We start from the raw sequence: 24,463 nt of genomic DNA on the forward strand, positions 1-24,463 counted from the left end.
CATATAAATTGACACCTGAATTAATCAATTAAGGCCTCAGCTGCGGTTTCAGTCAAATACTCAAATTGAATGTAATGTTTCTATTTTGTTTTGGACTTGAAATGTAATGTTTCTCAAAAAGTAAATATTGTAAATATTATGGGCAACGGTTTTTCGCATAACCGTGTAACTAGGGCCCAATTGAGTTAGGAAGGCCCATATAAGCCCAAAACAACCGTTGCTTTTACGTTTTAGGGTTCTTAGCTATAAATAGTTCGCAACCTCGCTTCACGCACTTTCTATTCCTCTTGTTAATAACTCAGCTGCGTCAATTAGGGTTTTTCTCTTGAGGGAAAGAAGCAGCTTCAGCCCTTTGTTCACCATGAGAGCTAAGGTGAGCTTCATTCTTCTATGTTTCTTCGCTTATTATTTTATTTAATTTTCCAATTACGCTTTGATAGTAAAATTGACGCTTGATTTGGACTTTGGTTTGTGCAGTGGAAGAAGAAGCGTATGAGGAGGTTGAAGAGGAAGCGCCGAAAGATGAGACAGAGATCCAAGTAGTGCGTTCTTCTCTCGGCATTCTATCGTAGTCTCTATTTTGTAACCGTCAAATGTAAGAGCTAGTAGTTTACCGTATTAGTCTCTCACGTTTGATATTTTGATGCTTAATTTCTGTCTCAAAACTTACATTAGCTTGAAATATTCTTGCTACTATTCTGAGTTAAGAATTTTTTTCTATTTATTTTTTTACATTTGAATTATTCTGGAATTTGCCTATATCTATTGCGATTATTAGAATTTCTTTTAAGGATTGCTTTTTGTTTATTTGATGAATCTTTTAATATAGAAACCAAAATCAAATGCTACACCAAAAATATCAATTACAATGCGGTGCGATTGTGAACTTTGAAGTTTGATGCGAATGTTGATTTTTAGGATTTTTACTAAATAACACATTGACTGATATATAGGATCACGATAACGACTTAAACCTATTACTTGAAAAAATATTCACATCTAAGGTAATGTTTTGTTTATTTCTGATAACGACTTAGACCTACTCTCAATTGATTGTATATGAAATCATATATACTCATGAACGAGTACTCCGGCTCCGCTATTTATGTTTTCTCTGCTAGATTCACTTTTTATCGGTAACCAAACCCTCTAAATGAAAATAAAAAGTAACTGATAAAGGAAGCTTGGGAATGAGGTTACTGAGTTACAGAGTTACATTGAAGCCTGTAATTTAGAACTGCCACTTTGACCCATAATCTCTGCTTTTGCTTCTTTGTGACCCTGATTTTATATTTTGTTTTTTTATGTCGTTTTCTTAAAAATTTTCCTGTTGGATTATGATTGTTAACTGTATACGGATTTTAAAAATTAAGACTTTTATTATTGTCTTAGAATTTCCTTAACGATCCAATTTATAACCCTACTAGAAGGGTTACTGAAATCTGTATTCTGATTTTGTTGTATACTTACATAGTTGTATGGAGATTAGTATTAACTACTCAGAGTGCTTCATAAAATTCATATCTAATATTTTGAATTGTATTAGTAAATGAACCGATGGCTTTTGGAAATTTACGGGTAGCCATAGAAATAATTTTATTTCGTTTCATACAACTGTAATACATGGTAGAAAGTATATTGCATTATTTTCATGTTAAGATTGCCAACTCACCCAATTTACAAATAGTAGAAGCGTATTAGTTAAAATATGGAATATGGCAAATTAACCTTTATACAAAGGTAAACTATATATGAGTTTCCACCGATGTTTTATGAGTTATTTTTTTGTTTTATGAGTTACTTTTTTAATTTTTTTGGTGTTCACGATATTATATATTCTGATTGGTTAAGGATTAATCCTTTATGGATTAGGATTGCATTTAAGGGTTTATTATTGGTCAATAAATTATTGTATACATAAGGTGGAATATTTATTTAAATGGATGAATGAGCTAATAACTTGATCAATTCAAATTGATTTTTATGAGTTATTTTACTTGTCAAGTATTTCCTTGAAAATAATAATGTCAAAAAATTCAAATGACCAATTACTTTCGGAATAAGTTTGAACTTCTTAAATCACCTGGCCATAATACTCTATCACCAAATAACATACCTTCTAAATTTTCCATGAAATGTATGTTTGAATGGGATTTTCTTCACATCGGTTAATAGACGTATTAACCATACCACCAAAGATATAAAACCAAATATCAAACATACTATTATACATTAAAAAAAAGGGACTATTATTTATAGCTGAAATTTTATTTAGCCATTGTTAAGTGCCATTAAGAGGACACAACAAATATTTCATAACAAAAAACAATCAATCATGTCAGGTGGACACAAAAATTAATTATTGAAGAATACATGTTGAAAGTAGAGTGCACAATAAAAATAAATAGAATAGTATATGTAGAGAAATGCTAGATGGCGAATATAATTTATTATTTTTGACTAGTAATTAGTCATTAATATTTAAAAATATGAGCTAAAAGTATATTGATGAATTACTAAAAAAATTTAAAATTTATTTAGATATTTAAAATAAAATTATAAGATAACATAAAATAATTATTTAAAGGGTTAAGTACGATTTTGGTCCCTAACGTAGGGATTGAAAATTTTTTTCCTCCCCAAATTTATTTTGCTTACAAAATCGTTCTTAAGGTTTAACTTAATTTTAAAATCGTCTTTCAGACATTTATACCCTTACCCTTTATCACAATTTTGACATCTCCTCTCTTGCTCTGCTTCTTCATCTTCATATTATAAAAAACAAACCAAAATATTTAAAGAAATTCAAGCAACTTGCACTTTGAACAATAATTAACAAATTCAGCACTATCAATATTCCAGATTCAAGTCAAATCAAAAGCAGAGATTCATCAACAGAGCATGATATTCAGATATTTCATAGCAAATTCAGAACAAATTTCACAGCAAATTCAGATATTCCACAACAAGTTCAGAATCACCAAGCAAAAAATTCAGATATTTCACAACAAAGTTCACAAAAAATTCAGAAGTTCCACAAAAAATCCAGTTCACAAAAGAAGAAGAAGCAACCACAGCAGCTACAAGCAACGTCAACAGAAATTACAGAACAAGCCACAATTCATCACGGCGAGTGGGAAGGACCAACGGAACAGCGACGGGCGGCGAGGGTTGTGGAGCAGCGGTGAGAACGTGGGTAGCAGTGACGAGAGCGACGAGTAGGGAGGAACAACAGCGAGCGGTGAGGGGCGAGGACCGGCGGCAGTGGCGACAGCGGCGCATCCCTCTCTCTCTCCCCTTCAGCTGGCGCATCTCTCTCTCTCTCTCTCTCTCTCTCTCTCTCTCTCTCTCTCTCTCTCTCTCTCTCTCTCTCTCTCTCCACGGTCAGCGACGGTGACTCAACGACGGCGACGATCCCAGTACGATGACGCGGCTAAACGGCAGCGACGGCGGCTCCCTCCCCCCTCCCTTCCCGCTTCCCCTCGTGATCCTTTTCTCTTTCTTCTTCCCTCCCCCTGCCCTGGTAATCCCCCCTTCTTCAATCTGTTTTCTTTTAGGGCATTTTTGGAATAAAAATTAAAAATTTTGGTAAAAAAGACAATTTTAAAATTAAGTTAAACCTTAGGGATGATTTTATAAGCAAAAAAAAGTTGAAAACGAACAAAATTTTCAGCCCCTACCTTAGGGACCAAAATCGTTCTTAACCCTTATTTAAATTTATGTCCGTTTTTGTAATTTTTCATCTAAAAGTGATTTTAAATAATATAATCCAAACAATATTTAGTTTACTATAATTCATTTTGAATGAGAATTACCAAACATAAATCACGTTAATACCAACTCACTTTTAATCAAAATCAATTTTACAAACTTAATTTTATACAAACCTCTATTTACATACCGTAATCCAAACACACACTAACTCGCTCGTCGTTTAAACAAATATAAGAGAATCTTGGTTTGCTTATTAGTTAAGTGTGACTATATACACAATAAAGCTATATTTTTTATTATGTGTCACTTTTTGAAGTCTAAAAAAATGTGTATCCTATTAATAGAATATAGACACTTTCCAAGTGTAATACAAGAAAAATTGTTCTCTTAGAGATTAATTTCTTGTAGTCTAGCTATAACAAATTTCTTTTATAACTACCTTTAAAAATATAATTAAAAGTGGTAAAAAATATTTCTTTTACTAAATACTAAAAATATGGCCAAATTTTTAATCAATTGTCATCCTCACAAAAATATGTTCATTGACTTTTTTGTCATGCTTTTGAAGTATAGCAAGAAAAAATATGACCAAATCTCTAACCAATCGTCGCCATCATAAAAGAGTATGCTGACATGCCTTTTTCTTGTTGTAGTGTATTTAGATTCTCCTTCAATTAACTATTGGTGCTAAATTTCATTCACAATAAAAAAAATTTTGTCTATTGGGATCTAAAATTTATTTTACTCAGTATAATTGTTATTACTTATACATATTAAAAATTAATTTTTAATTTAATTTACTAAAAATAGTTACTATAATTTAAAAAAAAAAAGTAAATTATTGATTTTATCTCTAATGTTTGTGATAAGTTTTAAAGTTGTTCTTAACATTTAAATTGTCCTATTAAGTTTCTAATATTTTAAAATTATAAAAATATTATCATATCGTCAACTCTGTTAATAACATTAGAAATATAACTATTCATGTTGTCTTTTTGTATCAGCTTAAATTTTTGGGATGAGTGATTTCATGATATGAGATATCAGAATATTAAAATATAATCATTTATATTGTCTTTTTCTATTAACTTAAACTTTTTGAAATAAATAATTTTATGACATTTAATAAAATAGTTCACTAATAGAGATACATATATAGACGTTATTGTCTACTGTGGCAAACTACTCTCATATTATTGTTAGTGAATATTACTAAACTATAAATATAAATGCTACAATTCTTAAATTAGCTTTGATAAACTATTTTAAAAAGTAAAAATCTTATTAAATTAAGTGCTTGTTTGGGCACCATTATCTTAATAAAAAAATTTTAATGAAAAAAGATATTTTTTACCATAGAAAAAAAAGATGTGTTTAGCAAATTTCTAGTAGTAAAAGTAAAAACACTAGAAAAATAAAAAAAAAATCTTTTTTTGAGAAGCTGCAATTTACATCTTTTTTTAAAGGAAAAATAGACAAAAATACACCCGAATTTTCACACGGTGGACAGATGTACTCCTCAATTTTTTAATGAGTCATTTGCACACACGAATATAAAACTCCGTTGTCAATTCTACCCTTCCGTAGCCTGAATAATTTTTCCGGTGGTGGTAAAAGCCAAGTGGCACGGTATTGTGTGATGTGGCCAATTTGATGTGACACAATGGAAAATAGAAATATTCATTATGAAATTTGTTGAAATAAATATAAGAAAAGGGAATAATGAAACTACTATTCATCCTCTTCCTTCTCTAATTTCTTCGAACCATAAGAACCCTAACACAGGGTGGAAAAAAATTCTTTCTTCACTCTCTTCATTTTCCTCTGTATATCTTCGTCCTTTCTGTCGTAACAGGGGTTTGTAAACTCTAATGTATGAAAATGTCACACTTTCAATGAAGGAAGAATATACCTCATGCTTGTGCCAGTGGTTGCGGTGACTCGTCTTCTGCGCCAAAAAATAGGAAGAAGAAGAAGTTCAACTACAACAATGACAAGTGCCTGCATGGACTTGACGCAGTGGTGCTTGAGTCTGCTACAGAGTGGAACCCTGGAAGATTGTTTCTTCGTTGTCCATTATGGGAGGTATATGAATTCTGATTTTGTTTATGATGACAAATGTTGTGAATTTTCTGCAAAATGGTTAAAATTATTGTCGAATTCATGATGCAGAAGGCTGAATTGAGGTGTGACTATTTCATTTGGACTGATGAAGTTGTTGATGCTGGAAGAGATTGCAGGATTCAGGGGTAGAGTAAAGAAAGAAAATGGAGGTCTGCAGAAGAAAGCAACTGGAAGGTAGAAAAAAAATAAAGAAGATGTTGCAAACAATTGATGGGATTAATCAAGAGTTAAAGAGCACTAGAAAATGGATGCAGTATGTATGCTTAGGGATAAGTATATGTATTCTGTGTTTGTTTATTAACACATTTCATTAGTAGTTGTAATTCCCTCTAAGTAGAAGGCTGTGTTGTCACTTTCATTTCCATCAGTATTTGAATACAAATGATTGTTTCAAGGTTATTAATACAAATGGTTGGTTCAATTTTATTTCTAGTACAATTCCTATGCAACAAAACAAACTGAAGATCTAATTCATTATGAACAATAAGTAAGCATAACTATGATAATCTGTCATTAACAACAAACTGAAACACAAGTCATGAAGCCAGAGGCTTAAACAACAAACTACAATTCCAACTTGCAAAATAGCAAACATGTCTATGTCTATAAGCATCAAAACAGAGGTCTACATCAAAATATTAATCGACTAAATCCAAACCACGGAAGTACATGTCTAAATTACAATACCATAAACATAGCCCTAAATGATAACAACAAATCGCCTTACATTTGGTAGGCTCAATCCTGCTGAACTTGATGCTTCTTCCTCTTTGAATATTGTACTTCCTCACGGATCTCTTAAACTCATCCATGGTAGCAAACTCCATCCCAAGATCCAGATGAACTTGGCCAAATGGTGCTGTTGAATTTTTCTGAGGCCACACACCCTGTTCACTATCATAATCATCCTCACAATCGGATGACATTGGACTGTGTAAATCTTTAGATTAGTACTGATGGTAGTCAGGGTCGTAGTCACTATCATCATCTGAATTAGAGAAATCAAGCTCCACATGAGGAACAAAGATCTTTGGTGCCTCATTCCTTCCTCATTGAACAAACCTTTGACCAGTCGGTGCTTGCTTCTTATACGATACTCTTCTATTCTTCTGACTGTTCTTAGATTGTTAGGTAGGCACTTCATTCTGACCATCATGCTGTGAACTATTAGGAGGTGGAACTTCTGCTTCAGTTTGCTACTGGGTTGTGTTTCGGTTGACGTTTGAGATTTCGGATTGTGACATTGGTTGGGTTGTAGGAGAAGGATTGGGAGATGCTGGGTTCTGAGTTTCATTGCAACTTTGGTTGATTTTATTTTTTTTATTGGCCTTCTTAACATACAACTTTTTCAGGGTAGGCTTTGTGTGGATTGCTATCTTACTTCTTCTTCTTGGAATTTCTTGTCGTGTAGGTTGTTCAACGGTATCTGAAGTTGGGCATGGCTTATCATCTACAACGTCTACCACTTCAACTTCCTCAGGTAAATCAACAATATGATCCCAATAAATATGGCATATTCTTCCATTTTCAATATCAAATTCATACATTCGGACTATATCACTTATAATAAAAATACTCAATATTTTTATTATTGGTCAAACCAACCCTTAAGAGCAATTTTGATTCGCATCCTCAATACTCATGTTGAATTTTTCTAAAAAGATCACAAACCTTAATCATATTAAGGAAAATTTTGTTTGTAACAAAATAAATCTTCAAAAATGCTTGCAAGAACAATTCTCGCTAAAGCCATTTGCCTAATGGCATTCCAACTTCTAAAGTTGTTTAATTCAAAATATATTGTCCAGTACTCCTACTAGTTTAAATAAAATCTTTGATAGTCATACTATCTTACTTTGGGCATCATACATCGTCTTAAGATGTTTAATAATAAATAGTAGGTTGTCTTTGAAATTAGAACTCATGGTTGTCAAAACAACCCATATTGCAGTAAAGCAATATTCCAAATACTTCACAAGTACGGACTATTCCATCACCAATTTTATTAGACAATATTATTTCAATAGGATTATCATGTCCATGATAACCCTTTCATACATGAGAACAGATCTCAATTTGTAGCCAATTTATTACTTTCAAGTATGCCATATGAAAGATGGACATATTTAAAAATCTAAAATATGAAAGTAAATAAGAAATCTATATTTCTGACAAAATTATTTAGAATCATGAATGAGTATCTTGGTTGTCAAGTTGTTACTCATACATATTCCAAATAAACATGATTAAATTATATCGCATATAATTATAATCCCAAATAATTATCTGGTTATCAGACAATTATTTAACTGAATTATATTTTATACCCCTAAGTTGTCTAGATTCAAGTATAAAATTAATTCTCCTTAATATTATCATATGCATAAATAAACTCTATCTTTGAGTACAAGTCTCCTGGTTCTCAGGTTGCTCCTTGTAAACAAGAGATAAATTTATTTTTTTGGTAATTTCCTAACTTTTAGAATTTATCTCTATTGTTAGAGATTTTTTTATCAATACTCATGGATTAAATTTTATACTCCTAGGTTGTCTAGGTAAAAATATAAAATAAAATCCCTAATACATCAAATGTATATATTGATTATTATCTTGAAAATAAAACTCCTGGTTGTCTCTTTATAATCAAGAATATTAGAAAAAATTAATTTCTAAAATTATAGTGTTAAAAACACATCAATCAAATCAAAATTTGATTTTTCATATACTAACGTTTAGCCTTAAAAAATTATCAAATCAAATTTGACCTTTTTAATATATATACACTTATATATATAAGAAACAAACAAAAGATATTTTGCATCTTATTCCTTTTATTGTGACCAAAATCACGATAAAATTTAATAAATAAAAAAAATCAAACAAAATATTTGATTATAAATATAACTTTTATATTAAAAGAATGATAATTTAATCACAATTAACTAATTAAAATAAATTAACTATTAATTTATTAGAAAACTATCTCAATGAAAATAAATACATCACATGCTTAGCTAACATAGAAGGTAATGACGTAATTTTGAATTTTGAAATGGAGAGTGGAGAGAGCGGGGGAGAGTCTTCGAGGGTGGCACATAGCGAGACAGCCGGCCATGCCGGCGAGAGCAATAAGGGGGAGAGTGGAGGTGGGCATGCATCAAGTGAAAAGGAGGGAATTAAAGGAGACAATAACAAGATTCAAGGTCAGCGGATATCGTTCAAAGATAAAGTTGTGGGTGTCTCAACAAGGAGAGCTTTGGAGGTTGCTGATTCTCTTGATGGGGATAAAATGGCTACAGTAGTTGGTAAGCAAGGCGATTCGGAGATACCAATTGTGACGTTCACTGAAGAAGCAAAGGAGATATTGGCAGAGCCCTACAAAGATGCCATCGTGATCAAAGTTCTTGGAAAAAACTTTAGCTATACGGCGATCACGCACAGGCTTAAAGGAGTCTGGAGAACCAAAGGAGGATATGAGGTACTAGATGTCGGTTTTGGCTATTTCTTAGTTAAATTTGATCTCTTGGAGGATAGAGAAAAAGTTCTCCTTGGAGGACCGTGGATGATTACTGGTAGTTATGTTGCGGTTAAACCTTGGAGTTCTTCATTCAGACCTTGTGAAAACACTTTTGGATCTACCATGGTTTGGATAAGAATCACAGGTTTAAACATTAACTATTATCAAGAGAAAGCCATGAAAATGATTGCGTCAGCTATTGGTAAACCGATCCACATCGATTTAGCCACCAAGTCTGCAGAGAGGGGAAAGTATGCAAGAGCATGTGTGCAAATTAACTTGGGACTTCCAGTCATAAAAAAGATTCAAGTTGATGGTCATATGTATGACATAGAATATGAGCACTTGAATTTAATTTGTGAAAAATGTAACTGCTTTGGGCATGTAACAAGAGAATGTGCGAAAGAGAACAACAATGACATTGGGAAGGAAACCATGGTGAAGGAGAAAAATTTGCCGTCACTGTTTTCGGTGGATAACAATAAGAAAACGGCAGAAGGTAGTCAAATCCCAGTAAAAAATCAAAATTCAACTTTTGAATTTGGAATTAATGCCAAATCAATTCCAATTATGGAGAAGCATGGAGCAGCGGGTCTTGTGCATGATAATTTACAAGAATCACGCATGGATAGGGATACTCAAGCAAAAGAGGATGAATGGGTTACAGTTAGTAGAAAAGGCAAGGAAAAAGTGGGTAAAGGCCCCAATGTAGTGCCAAAAAAAGCCAATGTAGCAATATGCTCCAATTTGGTGAGTAAGAAATTTTCTTTTGGGTCTAATAAAATGCATGCTGGATCCTCATCAAATGCAAAGGTGAAGTCTTTATCAAATGCAAAGGTGGAGCCTAAGGAAAAGAAAGATCCTCCATCCACGCTTGGCTCTTTGGGAACAACTCAGGTGGCTTTCAAGGATCAGAGTACTCCTTTTTTTAAAGCAGGACACAAAAGGCAGCGTCCTATTTCGCTTCAAAACTCACCTATTGAAGCATTGTCAACGGATTCTCGAGTACAAAAAGAGCTTGATAAAGCTAGTGCAACAACAAACTTGGAGAACCAACCTCAACAGAAGAATGATGGTTCTGCGACGCAAGTCCACCAGAAGACAATTGGAGACAGGGGTCCATCAACGTGAGGTAGAATGATTATAAATTCCAATTATTTAATTTATTTTTATGGATTGTGACCATTTAAATATTATTAGTTGGAATGTAAGGGGAGCGTCAAATAAGATGTCTCGGGTGCACTGTAAGGAGTTAGTACGAAAATTTCAACCAACTTTTTTTATTTTGGTGGAAACTCATATTGGGTTTGAAACTATGAAAGAATTTTGGGGGAGATTAGGCTATTATCCTGTAGGGATTGTAGATGCTGTTGGACATAAGGGAGAAATTTGGTTCCTCTCTGCTAATTTAAAATTTTCTTGTAAAATTCTTTGGGCTATGAATCAATGTGTAACTTTGGAAATTGATGGTGGTGGGTGAAGATGGATTTGCAGTGCGGTTTATGGCAGCCCTCAAGCCACTAATAGAGTAGAATTATGGAGTCATCTGCTTGATATTGGTTTGTGCATTCAGGACCCATGGGTGGTGGTTGGGGATTTTAATGATATTTTGAGTGTTCATGAGGTGAAGGGGGGTAATTACTATTCGACTCGCAGTAGTGTCTTTGCAAGTACTCTAGATTCTTGTGGTCTTTTTGATCTGACAACCTCTGGAAGACGGTTTACTTGGGTTCGTAAAATTCAAGGAAACAGAGAAATTGCAAAGAGATTAGATAGAGCTTGCTGTACTGCAGAATGGCGTCTTCTTTTTTCAGAAGCTTTTGTTGAAGTTCTCAGCCGTTCCCACTCTGATCATTGTCCCCTACTTATCCGATGTCAAGGAGTTCCTATCAAGAAAGGAAACCGGCCTTTTAGATTCCAAGCGGCATGGGCAACGCATCCTAATTACAAGGCCATTGTTCAGAAATCTTGGAATAGTACAGACTTTGGCATCCATAGGAAGTTGTTGGGGGTTCAAGAAGCTTCGTTGGAATTCAACTCTACGGTATTCGGCAATATTTTTATTAAAAAGAGGGAATTGGAGGCTTATTTGAATTGTATTCAACGAAAAATGGAGGCTGACGATGATCCGATTTTGAAGCACAAAGAGGAAGAATTGAGAGCTGAGTATAATCTAGTTTTGGCCCAGGAAGAATTGCTTTGGTACCAGAAGTCAAGAGATCAATGGGTTCGGTATGGTGATAGAAATACTAGCTTTTTCCATATGCAAACCATCATTAGAAGAAAATCTAACAAGGTTCATGGGTTGCTGGTCAGTGATGGGTCCTGGTCTGATGATCCGGAAGTTTTGCAAAGAGAGGTCGTTCATTTTTTCAAAAATATTTTTTGCTCTACTGAGCCTGTTGAAGTTAATTGCATGGGAGAAATTCCTATGCCATCTCTTAGCCAGGATGCTTGTGATAATTTGTCTAAACCAGTAACAATGTTGGAGGTTAAAGAAGCTCTGGATAATATGAGCTCGTTCAAAGCTCCTGGGCCGGATGGTTTTCAAGTTTTTTTCTTCAAGGAATATTGGGATGTAGTGGGTCATGAGGTGTGGCATAATGTTCAGAAAGCATTCTTAGGGGAGACTTTAAGCCATTCTTTGTTGGAAACTTTGATTGTTCTTATCCCTAAATGCGACCCTCCAACTAGATTGAAGGATTTTCGGCCAATAAGCCTTTGTAATGTAATTTATAAGCTAGTGACTAAAGTGCTGGTTAATAGATTACGACCTTTTTGGATGAGATTGTTAGCCCAACTCAGGGAGGGTTTATACATGGTAGAGGAGCGCCTGATAATATTATTGTGGCCCAAGAAGTTCTTCACTTTCTTAAGCGGACAAAGTCTAGAAAAGGAGCTATGGCTTTTAAGATTGATTTAGAAAAGGCTTATGATAGAGTTGATTGGAATTTTCTTGAGCACACTCTTGAATCTTTTGGCTTTCCTTCTCTAATTATTCGGCTTGTAATGAATTGTGTTCAGGCTTCAAATCTTTCCATCCTTTGGAATGGGAATAGATTGGACAGCTTCCAACCTCGCAGAGGGCTCAGGCAAGGAGATCCAATTTCTCCTTATTTATTTGTTTTGTGCATGGAGAAATTGGCGTGCTTCATTTCCAAACAAGTTGACGAGGGTATTTGGGATGGTGTGGCTGTTTCTAGAGGAGGACCTAGAGTTTCTCACTTGATGTTTGCAGATGACCTCCTCCTTTTTTGTAAAGCAAAGAAAAATCAAGTTCGGAATGTTGTGCACACCTTGGAGTTGTTCTGCAAAGCTTCAGGTATGAAGGTTAACATTAAAAAATCTAAAGCTATTTGTTCTAGAAATATCTCTAATAGAAGGAAGGAAATGTTGTCTGGTGTTTCTCATATTCCTTTTACTAGTAAACTAGGCAAATACTTGGGGGTGAACCTTAATCATCCTTGAGCTGCTAGGTCTATTTTTTCGGACTCTTTAGAGAAGATCAAGAATAGGCTGGCTAGTTGGAAAGGTCGGCTCCTTAACAGAGCAGGCAGGCTTTGCTTAATTAAATATGTTGCTTCTTTTCTTCCTATTTATCAGATGTAAGTGACTCTTTTTCCTACTTCGATTTGTCAAAAGATTGATTCTGTGCTTAGACAATTCTTGTGGAAGGGAAAGGTGGGGGAGCGATGCTTAAATTATGTCAAGTGGAGCAAAGTTGTCACTCCAAGAAAATATGGAGGCTTGGGAATTAGAGATACCCAGTGTGTAAATTTTGCTTTATTAGGAAAGCTTGTTTGACAATTACTGCATAATAATGATAAGCTTTGGGTAAGAATTATGTTGGCAAAATATTTATCTGGGAGGTCTTGCTTTTCATCCAGTTTTTCTAATAATGTTTCAAGCACTTGGCGAGCGATTTATAAGACAATAGAAAAGCTTCGTGATGGTTTTGATTGGTGTACAGGCAGGATGTCTCAATCCTTTTGGTATCATGCTTGGCGACCATGTGGAACGCTAGCTCCTTTGGTTCCTTTTGTGCACATCTCTGATTCTCACTTGAAGCTAGAAGATGTCTGGTACCATGGACATTGGCGGTGGGATATTCTTTGCACAATGATTCCGGAAGAAGTTAAACTTGATTTGATGCTCTTTGATCCTATCAAGCAGGCAGGAGATAAAACAGGTTGGTTTTGGACAAACTCAAATACTCTCACCTACTCGACTAAAAGCGGGTATGAATGGCTATTGAAGAAGAAATTTGGCTGGAACGATAATGAAAATTGGCTTTGGCTTTGGCGCTTGAGAATACCGGAGAAGATAAAGTGTCTGCTCTGGCTTTGTCTTAACAATGGAGTTCCCACAGCTAGTTACCGGTTTCAAAGAGGTCTTGCTACTTCTGATTTTTGTCAGCGATGTTATCTTGCTCTAGAGGATATTAACCACTGCTTTAGGACTTGCCAAAAAGCTCGTCAGATTTGGATTAGCTTAAATTTGGGAATGACCGCTGAGGACTCTAGTTTGGATTTTGTGTCTTGGATTCGTTCTAACCTCAACAAAAATGAGTTTCTCTTTGCAGCGGCCTTTTGGTGGATTTGGAGGGATAGGAACAATGACATCTTCCATCAAGATGATCCATGGAGTAAGGAGAAAATTGTTCACTTAGTTCAACATGCTGCTCGCGATTTCTCTAAGGTTGTTACCAACCAAAAACATATTATTCCTTCCTCTTTGCAATATAACTGGGAACCACCTCCAATGAATGTCTGTAAAGTGAACTGCGATGCAAGCATTTTTGAAAATGGGCAATTAGCGGGCTTTGGATGTATTATTAGAGACAGCATGGGAATTTGGATGAAAGGTTGTTCTGCCAGTATACCTCTTTCTAGTGTTCTCTCTTGTGGGCTTCATGCTATTTGGAGAGGGCTTGTTATGGCTTGGGATTGCGAGTGTAAAGAGGTCATATGTGAAACTGATAATCTTGATGCATTTCTTCTTGTTTCGCGAGGCACAACCAGCATGATTACGAATGACTCTGATCTGCTGGCAAAATCAAAGAGATGCTTCAGCGCAATTGGACAGCTACTTTAGTGCTCATTCAGCGTACAGCAAATAGAGCGGCTGATTTAATGGCTAAGACTGCTGCTTTAAACAAGCAGGTGTACCTAGAGTGGTTACAACCCCCTAATAATTTAGACATTATTATTAGAGAGGAGTGCTACTCTTTCTCTTAGGTATTTTTTCTTTGTGTTATGTTCAGTCACCAAAAAAAATACATCACATGCTTAAAAATAATTTGAATTAATCCTATTAATTCACAAACTTTGAGAAAATATGAATAAAAATTTAAACACAAAAAAGTCAAAGCTCTGATATCACTGAAGGATTACCATGTGTTTATAACACGCAGCGGAAGAAAAGAAAGTAATCCTTAAAGATCTATTTTGTGCTTAAACTTTATTCCAATAATATACAATATATAGATCAGATCTAAATACCTGTGTACGCTAGTAAAAATCACTTTCTCCTTCGATGGTACGAAGGCGCTATGCGTATCCACACCGAGACCAACCTTTACTGTCAACTCCTTGACCAATGGACATCTGATCTAAATTGAGAAACCTCTTGCAATTCTTTGTACGCCATAAAATTTTTCTCCAAGAATCAGGCTCACATACGTTTATGTGTGTAGAGGTAACGGAATAAAACTCTTGTTATTCTCGTCTCATTCTCATTTTTCCTCTACTCTTGACGTACATATATATAGTATGAGATTTGTTATTGATTTTTAAATTTGAATCTCAATTCAAATTTAAATCATATCTTGAAATTCTAAATCTGAATCTTTCAAATTTATGAATCATATCATAACTCAATTTGAAAACAGAATCAGTTAGGATCTCATCCAAATTTAGAAATAGAATAACTAATTATTCTCAAATCTCATTTAATATTCTCAATTATCATACTATTATTATATTCTTGGTGCTAGCAAAGAATATAATAATATTCAATTTGAATTAATATAATTATTGATTTGATCAAATCAAAATAATAATTAAATAATTCTATAGCAAAGATTAGAACACTCGTTAGTGTGTGACCCCATAGGTTCAATACTAAGCGGGTAGTAAATTAGTCATACTAAATTTACTAATCAAGGTTGGCGTCTAGCAACACTCCTCAACGATCCGATAGTATGAAGTAATATATTTTTACTAAGAACCTTAGAAGAACAAAGTATAATTCCTTCCATCTTTTTAGCTCTTAGTTAACTCTTAGAGTATGGTTTAATTGTCAAACTCTAACTTGTTACCATTATTATAATGAACTATGAATGACTTAAGAAACTCATTTCTTTATTCATTCAATCCCCTTGGCCAAGGTTTTATTCATCTCAGTAATTATAATCATAGAGCTCAAACTCTTTACCGAGATTTGACGAATCCCTTATTGACTAATCATTAATTCTACAAGTATGTAAATTATACCCAATATCCATTCAACTAGCACCCTAGGGTATTAGGTGTCCGGAATCAAAGTATAATAAATACATTGTTAATTACTGTGATAGTTGCAGGTCAAAGGAAACTCTATTACTATGTTCATCTTGAGAATATCCTATTGACAAATATACGGTAATTATAACCATTAGGAATTTCCAAAGTGAGTCAGTTCAATGGTCATATCTCTATATGCACCATATATATATATATAATTTAATAAATAAGATCTATTAATCTTCATCCAATTAAGACCATTATATATATATTGATCTTTTTGGATTATTAATGTCCTTTTTAATAATTCTATGACCAAGAATAATTTAAATTAAATTATAAAAGATTTATCTCTCAATATTATAATCACTATCACAATGATAAATCTCTAAATTTAATCAAGGACGTTATTATATTAATATTTTAATATAATAACAATAACAAATTATTTGACACGTGATTGATTGAATTGTGGTCATACTACTTATTCCCAACAAGTCCTATACCTAAAATCACCCAGGATAGAATCGACTAAAAACCGTTAAGCTAGTCAGAAACTGACTGGTTGGATTGGATTAAGAACCGGCCGATTCTTTCTAAACGATGCCGCTTTTGTAAATTAAAAAAAAAAAGAAAGTATACGCGTTCCCCACTTCTCCCATCCCCCAACTCCCAGCCCCCTCCTTGGTGGTTTCGTCCATTACAGATAGAAAATGCAAAGCAAAAGTGATCAAAACCCTAACTTCTTCCACAGTTCTACCATCACCGTCCGTGGTTGTCCGCGGCTTTTCTCTTTGCCTGTTCCAAACCTTATGTTCTGTCTCGGCTCGGCATCTATCCTTCATTCTCCCGCAGCTTCAAGTTGCTCGCCGTCGTCTCACCATGTTCGAGTTGCTTGCTGTCGTCTCGCCACCTTCGTGTTGCTCGCCATCGTCCTGCTCTCCGTTGCGCTTTACGGCTATCGAAGGTTAGTGGCCAGAGCTATGATAATGAGGCTGATATTGTGATAATCTTTCGTAGGTTTTTCAATGACATCATTAATATGCAATGTCGTACATACTTGAAAGAAACTATTATTTGTCTCTTTATTCCAAGCTTCCCGCATAAAAAATTCAATTATTCTCTACATACAAGTTATTTTTCGAAACAAGTCATTTATATTCACGAACGCACGTTCTTGTTTGTGCCGATGCTGCACGTTCTTCTTCTTCTTTGTTATTTTTCTTTTTCGTTATCGTCATCACTAACACGACCTCCTCCTCTTCCTCCTCTTTTTTCATTGGAATTTCTTCTTCTCATTCCTTTTCCTCCTTCTCCTCTATCATCTTCATCATCATGATCATCATCGTTATAGTCATCGTCATTATCTTCTTCTTTTTATACGTATCGTTGTTATCGTTATTGTAGAATTTTGGCCATATTGATGACGTTGCCTGATTCAAAATTAAAGAAATTTTTTTGTGCATTTGTAGCGAAATTTTGATGTAAGTTCTGAATCTGAATTGTTATTGTGATGAATCTGTTCCATTCTCGTTTCGATGTACGTTGAAAATATTGAGGTGTATTTATTTTAAAAATATTTCGGTGTATTTTTATTCGGATAAGTTTTGCATAATTCAAAATTCTTTCTCTTTCTCCTCCTCATCTTCTGCTGCTGCTTCTTCTTCTTTATCATTATCATCATATTTTTTTTCTTGTTTTACCTTCTCAAGTTTCTTCTTGTTTTATTCTCTTAACAATAATAAAAATAAAAAAAATCAAACAAAGAAGAAGAAGAAACACATAATACTGTAAAATTACTTGGAAGAAGATGAACCTACATTCATTCAACTAAAAGAAAAAAAAAAGAAGATGAAAAAAATGCATTAAAGAAAATATTTTTGTGCATTTGTAGCAAAATTTTAATGTAGGAGTTCTGAATCTGAATTGTTATTGTGATGAATCTGTTCTATTCTCATTTCGGTATATTTTGGAAAACTTTCAGTGTATCTTGAAAATCTTGCAGTGTATTTTGGAACTCTTTCAATGTATTTTTATTTTGATAAGTTCTACATAAATCAAAACTCTTCCTCTTCCTCTTCATCATCATCATCGTTTTTTTTCTTATTCATCTTTTTTTTTTTATTTTACCTTCCCAAGTTTCTTCTTATTTTACTCTCTTAACAAGAATAAAAACAAAAAAAGATCAAACAAAGAAGAAGAGACACATAATGCTATAAAGTTACTTGAAAGACGATGAACCCACATTCATTCAACTAAAAGAAAGAAAGAAATAAGGAGAAAAAATAAAAAATGGATTAAAGAAAATATTTTTGTACATTTATAGCAAAATTTCAGTGTTTGAGTTCTGAATCTGAATTGTTATTGTGATGAATATGTTCCATTCTCGTTTCGGTGTACGTTGAAATTTAAATATTGCGGTGTATTTTGAAAATATTTCGGTGTATTTTTATTCTGATAAGTTCTGCATAATTCAAAACCCTTTTTTTCCATCCTCCTCATCTTCTTCATCTTCTTATTTCGTATTCTTATAATTTTTCTTAGGAGAAAAAAATCAAATAAAGAAGAAAAAATATATAATATTAGAAAATCAATAGAAAGAGGAGGAGGTAAAAAAATGCAGCAACAACAATAGTAATAAAAAGAACGACGATGAGGATGAAATACGCGAAAAAAAAGAAGGAGAAACACAAAGAAGGAGAAAAAGGAGGCGGAAGAGAAGGAGGAAAAGGAAGAGGAATGCGATATACAAATGTTGGAAGAGGAACGGCGTGATTTTACGCACACATTATGTAAATGAGTTTTGTTGGATTAGGATTAACTTGTATGAACTTATATGTCAAAAATGCTTGTATATATAGCAGGACTGGTAAAAAATTGGGGTCAATCGTTTTACCTTTGAACTTCCATTATATCAATTATCATGTTACTAACTGTTATACTGGATGAATAAAAAGCATGTCTAATAAAACTCAAATGTCAATAAGAACTGGATAATTCTTATGGTATCCACAATATCACTGAGGCCACTATTTCGGATGAGGTTAACTTATTTCTAATTGTGCTCACCTGCTAAACGAAACACTTGAAAATCTGCAAATGCACCTATCTAATGCAAGAGGCAATGCCTTGTTTCAGATGAAGCATTGGGAGCCTTTCTCTCCCCATTCCTAGTTTCTTTTAGTTTAATGGAAAAATATATGAATTGAATTAACTCAATTAAATTAATTCGTCTTTTAATTTAATGAGCTTTTATTTAAATTGATAAACTCAAAAATTATTAATACATTTTATAATTTATAATTTCGATTATAGATGATAGTATCAATTAATAAATATTTGATGATAATAAGTATTTATTTGTATTTCGAATTGTTGTACTTTTATACTTATTGTTTTTAATTCAATCGAATATTTGTTATTGGTTTGGTTAATTCGATCAATAACTTTTTTTTTTTGTTTTTTGTGACTATCTTAATGAGTTCAATAGTGATATAATTGATTAGATCAAATTTTATGTTACATTTTGGTTGATGTAGTGTTCTAAATTTGAAAAATATTTTAAAATTTATATTAGATTATAATTATATTTTAGGATATTTATTTATAATTTATTTATTATTTTATTATAAAATAAATTTTTTTATTAGACTACGATTGAACCAGTAAACCAATAAATTAGTAGTTAGAGTGATTGGATGATCAGTCCAATTTTCAGAACCTTACATCTAATAGTAATCTAAGCACCTTTCTAAGAAGAGTGTCCCAAAAGTAAAATTTTAAGTTTAAATTTATATTTTTGACGCATGTGACAATCAGCACAATTATTACCTTTCCTATAAATATTCACAAAAAAAATAGTCTAATTTTTCTTTCTTCATCTAAAGATGTCTTTGATCAAAGTATTAGGATGGTTATCAAAATTCCTTTAGCTATTGATCATCTCTACTCGTGCTTTTGCATCACCTTGAATCTAGACAAAAAAAAATAAATAAATAAGAACACACTCAGATAACAAGAAAATAAAAAAGTTGTTTGTGCGATCATTAAATATGCATGAATTAGTTGCCTTCTTCCTTAAATGATTTATCAATATATAAAGTTTCATATCTCTTCTTCAATGTTAGTTGGAATAATTTTCTTTTTTAGTGGTTGCACATATCAATGCTTTTAGCTGTTGACTTTGAATAGAATCCTTTCCTTGTTTAGCTTGATTGTAATGTGCAACAGCTATCCAATCACTCATGAATTTGATCTTGAAGCGTATTGATAGTACAACATTTTTTAAAAATAAGCTTGATATTATCTTAATGATATTTTCATTAATATTGCTGGTTTATACAATTCTAGCTTGTTTGATTGGTTATTTTTGATTGATTTCTACCTTGCTCACCATAATAGTTAGTTATAATAGGAAATAATTAATTATGTTTGTTATCACAAGGTATTAAATCAAATCTTGACTTAACATTTATAAATCATTAAATTTAAAATTTAGTTTCGTAGATTATTTTATGGTTCAATCATAAATGAATATCATAGTATTTTTGTTCTTTTAAAGATTTTTTTTCTTCTAAAGACTAAATGTTAAATGATCGAATAAGTAAATTAAGAGTTTTAAGTCTTTTAACATATTTTTTTTAGGGATAAGTACTTTTTTCGTCCCCAAAGTCTGGAGTCAAAATTGATTTCGTCCCTAGCCTTTTTTTTTTGTTAAAATCATCCTCAACGTTTAAAAACGCTTTAAAATCGTCCTTTTCTATTTTTTTGGACCAAATTACCCTCATCATCATCATTCTCCTACCACCACCACCACCACCACCACTCCCTCACCCTTCCGGTAACCCCCACCCCCACCCCTCACCCCTCACCCTCCACTCCTCACCGCCTCCCCTCACCGCCTCACCTCACCCCCCACCCCTCACTGCCTCCCCCTCACCCTCTCACCTCATCCCCCACCCTCACCGTAACCCCCCCTCACCTCACCCCCCACCCTCACCGTACCCCCTCACCGTAACTCCCCCCTCCCACCCCTCACCCCACTCGGTCATCATCATCATCATCATCATCATCATCATCATCATCATCAGATTTCATCAACAACAACAAATTTCATCAAAAATTTAGAAGTTTAAATTTCACCAACAACAAATTTCATCAACAACAACAAATTTCATCAAAAACCACAGAAAAAGAAGAAAAGAATAAGAAGCAGCAGAAGGCAGAAATCAAAAACAGAAAAACAGGGGCGGCGGGGGGCTGGACGCAGGGGCGACGGCGGGCTGGACGCGGGGCGGCGACGAGGGGCTGGACGCGGGGCGGCGTGGAGCTGGACGCAGGGGCGGCGGCGGGGGCTGGACGCGGGGCGGCGGCGTGGGGCTGGACGCGGGGCGGCGTGGGGCTGGACGCGGGGCGGCGTGGAGCTGGACGCGGGCGGCGGCGTGGGACTGGACGCGGGGGCGGCGGCGGAGGGCTGGACACGGGGCGGCTGCGGGTTGGGGGTGATGGAGTGAGGGTGGGGGTGGGTGTAGGAGGAAAGGAAAATTGTGTGGGGGGGAGGAGAGAAACGAAGAGATCTGATGGGGTGGGGGTGGGGGTGGGGGTGGGTTTTTCTTTTTTTTTTTTTATTAATAGTTAAGGGTAATTTGGTCCAAAAAAATAGAAAAGGACGATTTTAAAGCGTTTTTAAACGTTGAGGATGATTTTAACAAAAAAAAAAGGCTAGGGACGAAATCGATTTTGACCCCAGACCTTGGGGACGAAAAAAGTACTTATCCCTTTTTTTTATGAGAAATGTTAGAGGATTATCATGATTTATTATTTTTGGTTATCAATTAACCATCAATAATAAAAGTATAGGTTAAAGTATATTGTTGGATTATTAAATTAAAAAAATTGAGTTGATGAGTAATAATAATGATAAAAAATAATAAATTCTAATAATTTTTTAATATTTTCTTTATATTACTAAAACAGGTTCAAAAATTGTTTATTTAGTAAGCAAGCCTAATTCAAAATAAATAAATAAATAAATGGAGAATTCAACTGCACAAATTGTGCTGAATGGTTCATCCAAAAAATCAAAATATTGAAATCTAGTCTAAGTTCAAATCTCTCTTATTATTGAGGTACACATAATATTTTATATTATATTGATAATCCTTTTATAAAATACGTATTCTAATCATACTGATAAAAAAACAGGAAAACACATGTATTTATTTGAATTTTATCTTACAATAAGTTAAAGACAAAGGTAAACCAACTTTTATTTGTAACTCAAACTGATCAGCTTTTAACTAGAACTATTGCCTCAAGCCCTCAACTCATTCAATGCATGATGCAAGTCCTCAAAGGGTAGGAAAGCGGAAGGTAGTTGTTCATACCCTATTCCAACACTAAGATATATGTCTATATAAAAGGTCCAATCTAAATATTGGCCTTTACTCGACACCGATTTTCTGTCAAGAAGTCGGATCTAGCGACGACTTGCTCTAAGGAAGTCAGGAGCGAAGATTAGCTGGTAGATAAAGTTTATTCAAATAAGTAATCGCCCCTAAAATTTCTCAACCCACTTCTAGGAGTCATATCTCAACTTCCCTAAGATAAAGGGACGGTTATCCACCTTAAAAGGTGGAACTACTCCAACGGTGGTTATTGGTTCACCACTATAAATACACTGACACCCTCAGGTATCTCTAAGTTCCAATACTCTCTAAACTTGCTTAGACCCTTGCTGAGTTAGGCATCGGAGTGTCTTTGCAGGTACTACCCCATTCACTCATACATACAAGTCGGGTGGAAGCTCTCAGGCGCTAACCCAGTCGAAGTCTTCCTCCTTCAGACGATTGGGCCAACCCAACGAATCCAGCCCACTATTCTCCGGTTACCCATCGTAACATTGGCACCGTTGCCGGGGACCCGAGAGATCAACCAGTAATAGCGGATGACTCGCATGAAGATGGCCACATAGCGTCCGATTCCGAGCAGGAAAATCAGGACGTGGGAAACAACAATGAAGACATTGACCTTCATCAAGAGGTGACCAATCAACATAGAGAAGGCACCTCAGGGTTGAAAAACCCAAAGGCAAACTCCTCTGAAGGGCGCGAATCAGGAAAGGAGGGACAACCCCATGCAGGTGATTTCATGGGATTGTTCCATGGTCACCAAGGGCACCTGGAACAGTTGGAGCAAGAGTTGGAATGACAGCGAGAGGTGCGTGGAGAGAAACTTGAGGAACGAGATAGATCCATTCAGCAATGACATTATGAGGGAAAAATTTCCAAGGAACTTTAAAAGCCCTGACATAGATCTCAACGATGAAACCACTGACCCAAAGTATCATTTGAGTAATTTTAAAAGTCGGATGTACCTAGCCGACGCCTCTGATGCTACTCGCTGCAAGACTTTCCCGACAACCTTGACAAAAGCAGTGATGAAGTGGTTCGATAGTCTTCCTTCGAGGTCGGTCACCAGTTTCGACGACCTCTGGCGAAAGTTCCTGATGCGATTCTCCATCCAGAAGGACAAAGTAAAGCACGCACTAAGCCTCCTGGGAGTAAAACAGGAGGTCGGAGAACCTTTGAGAGACTACATAGAGAGGTTCAATAAAGCGCGCTTGGAGACCCAAGACCTGCCCACGGAGGCAGTGATTATGGGCCTAATAAATGGACTTCTAGAAGGTCCCTTCTCCCAATCCATATCGAAAAGGCACTCGACCTCCCTAAGTGATATACAGGAGAGAGTTGAGAAGTACATCAACATGGAGGAAAACACCAGACTTCAAGAGCCGAGCTGGCGATCTGGGCACTCTCACTCATCAAAAGAGAAAGAAAGAGAGCCCAAGAAAAAAGAGGAAGTCGGCCCCGAAAGGCCTAAGAGATATCACTCTTATACTCCTCTACGAGTTTCGCTAGTTGATGTCTACAGGGAAACTTGCCATACTAAAAGGCTACCACCCCCTAGGCCTATCAAAAATAAAAAGGGGGGGGGGGTAGAGTCGTGGCGACTACTGTGAGAACCATCATAAGATATATGGTCACTCAACGAATGATTGTTATGACCTCAAAAATGTGATAGAAAAGCTGACCAGAGAAGGTCGGCTTGATAGATATCTCATGAAAAGGTCAGACCGTCATGGAAAAAGGAAGCGAGATGACGAGGACCGAAGAGATCCACCACCACAAACCCCAGAAAGACATATACACATGATCTCGGGAGGATTTGGCGGAGGTGGCATCAGAAAGTCATCTCGCAAGAGACACCTGAAGGAAGTCTACCAGATCGGAGGCAAAGCTCTCGACCTACCAACTATTTCTTTTACCAAAGAAGATGGGCAAAGAATCATTCATGGACATGATGATCCAGTGGTGATAACTATGATCCTTGCCAACGCCCATCTTCACAGAACCCTGATAGATCAGGGGAGCTCGGCCGACATCCTCTTCAAACCAGTATTTGATAAGTTGGGATTGGATGAAAAGAAATTAAGAGCTTACCCTGACACCCTGTATGAGCTGGGGGATACACCAATAAAACTACTAAGATTCATACCCCTTCATACAACTTTTGAAAAATGGGCAAAATCTAAAACTCTGAGCAT

General features: G+C 35.0%; 2 protein-coding genes and 1 long non-coding RNA gene across 3 annotated transcripts; all 3 read left to right on the plus strand.

Annotated features, from left to right (window-relative positions):
• Positions 1-232: 232 nt before the first annotated feature.
• On the plus strand, positions 233-790 carry LOC112766800 (uncharacterized). The gene is made up of 2 exons (XR_003184555.3): positions 233-373; positions 478-790. It is a non-coding gene; the product is annotated as an uncharacterized lncRNA (long non-coding RNA).
• An 8,100-nt stretch (positions 791-8,890) lies between these two features.
• On the plus strand, positions 8,891-16,865 carry LOC114925617 (uncharacterized). The gene is made up of 5 exons (XM_029294229.1): positions 8,891-10,482; positions 10,838-12,083; positions 12,380-12,677; positions 13,326-13,544; positions 16,714-16,865. Exons 1-5 carry the CDS (start codon positions 8,891-8,893, stop codon positions 16,863-16,865), a joined length of 3,507 nt encoding a protein of 1,168 aa, XP_029150062.1.
• Positions 16,866-23,020: 6,155 nt separating this feature from the next.
• Positions 23,021-23,878, plus strand: LOC112762753 (uncharacterized). The gene has a single exon (XM_025808600.1). It carries the CDS (start codon positions 23,021-23,023, stop codon positions 23,876-23,878), a length of 858 nt encoding a protein of 285 aa, XP_025664385.1.
• The last annotated feature ends 585 nt before the right edge of the window (positions 23,879-24,463 follow it).

Source organism: Arachis hypogaea, chromosome 17 (assembly GCF_003086295.3).
Source record: "Arachis hypogaea cultivar Tifrunner chromosome 17, arahy.Tifrunner.gnm2.J5K5, whole genome shotgun sequence".
NCBI classification, from domain to species: Eukaryota; Viridiplantae; Streptophyta; class Magnoliopsida; order Fabales; family Fabaceae; genus Arachis; species Arachis hypogaea.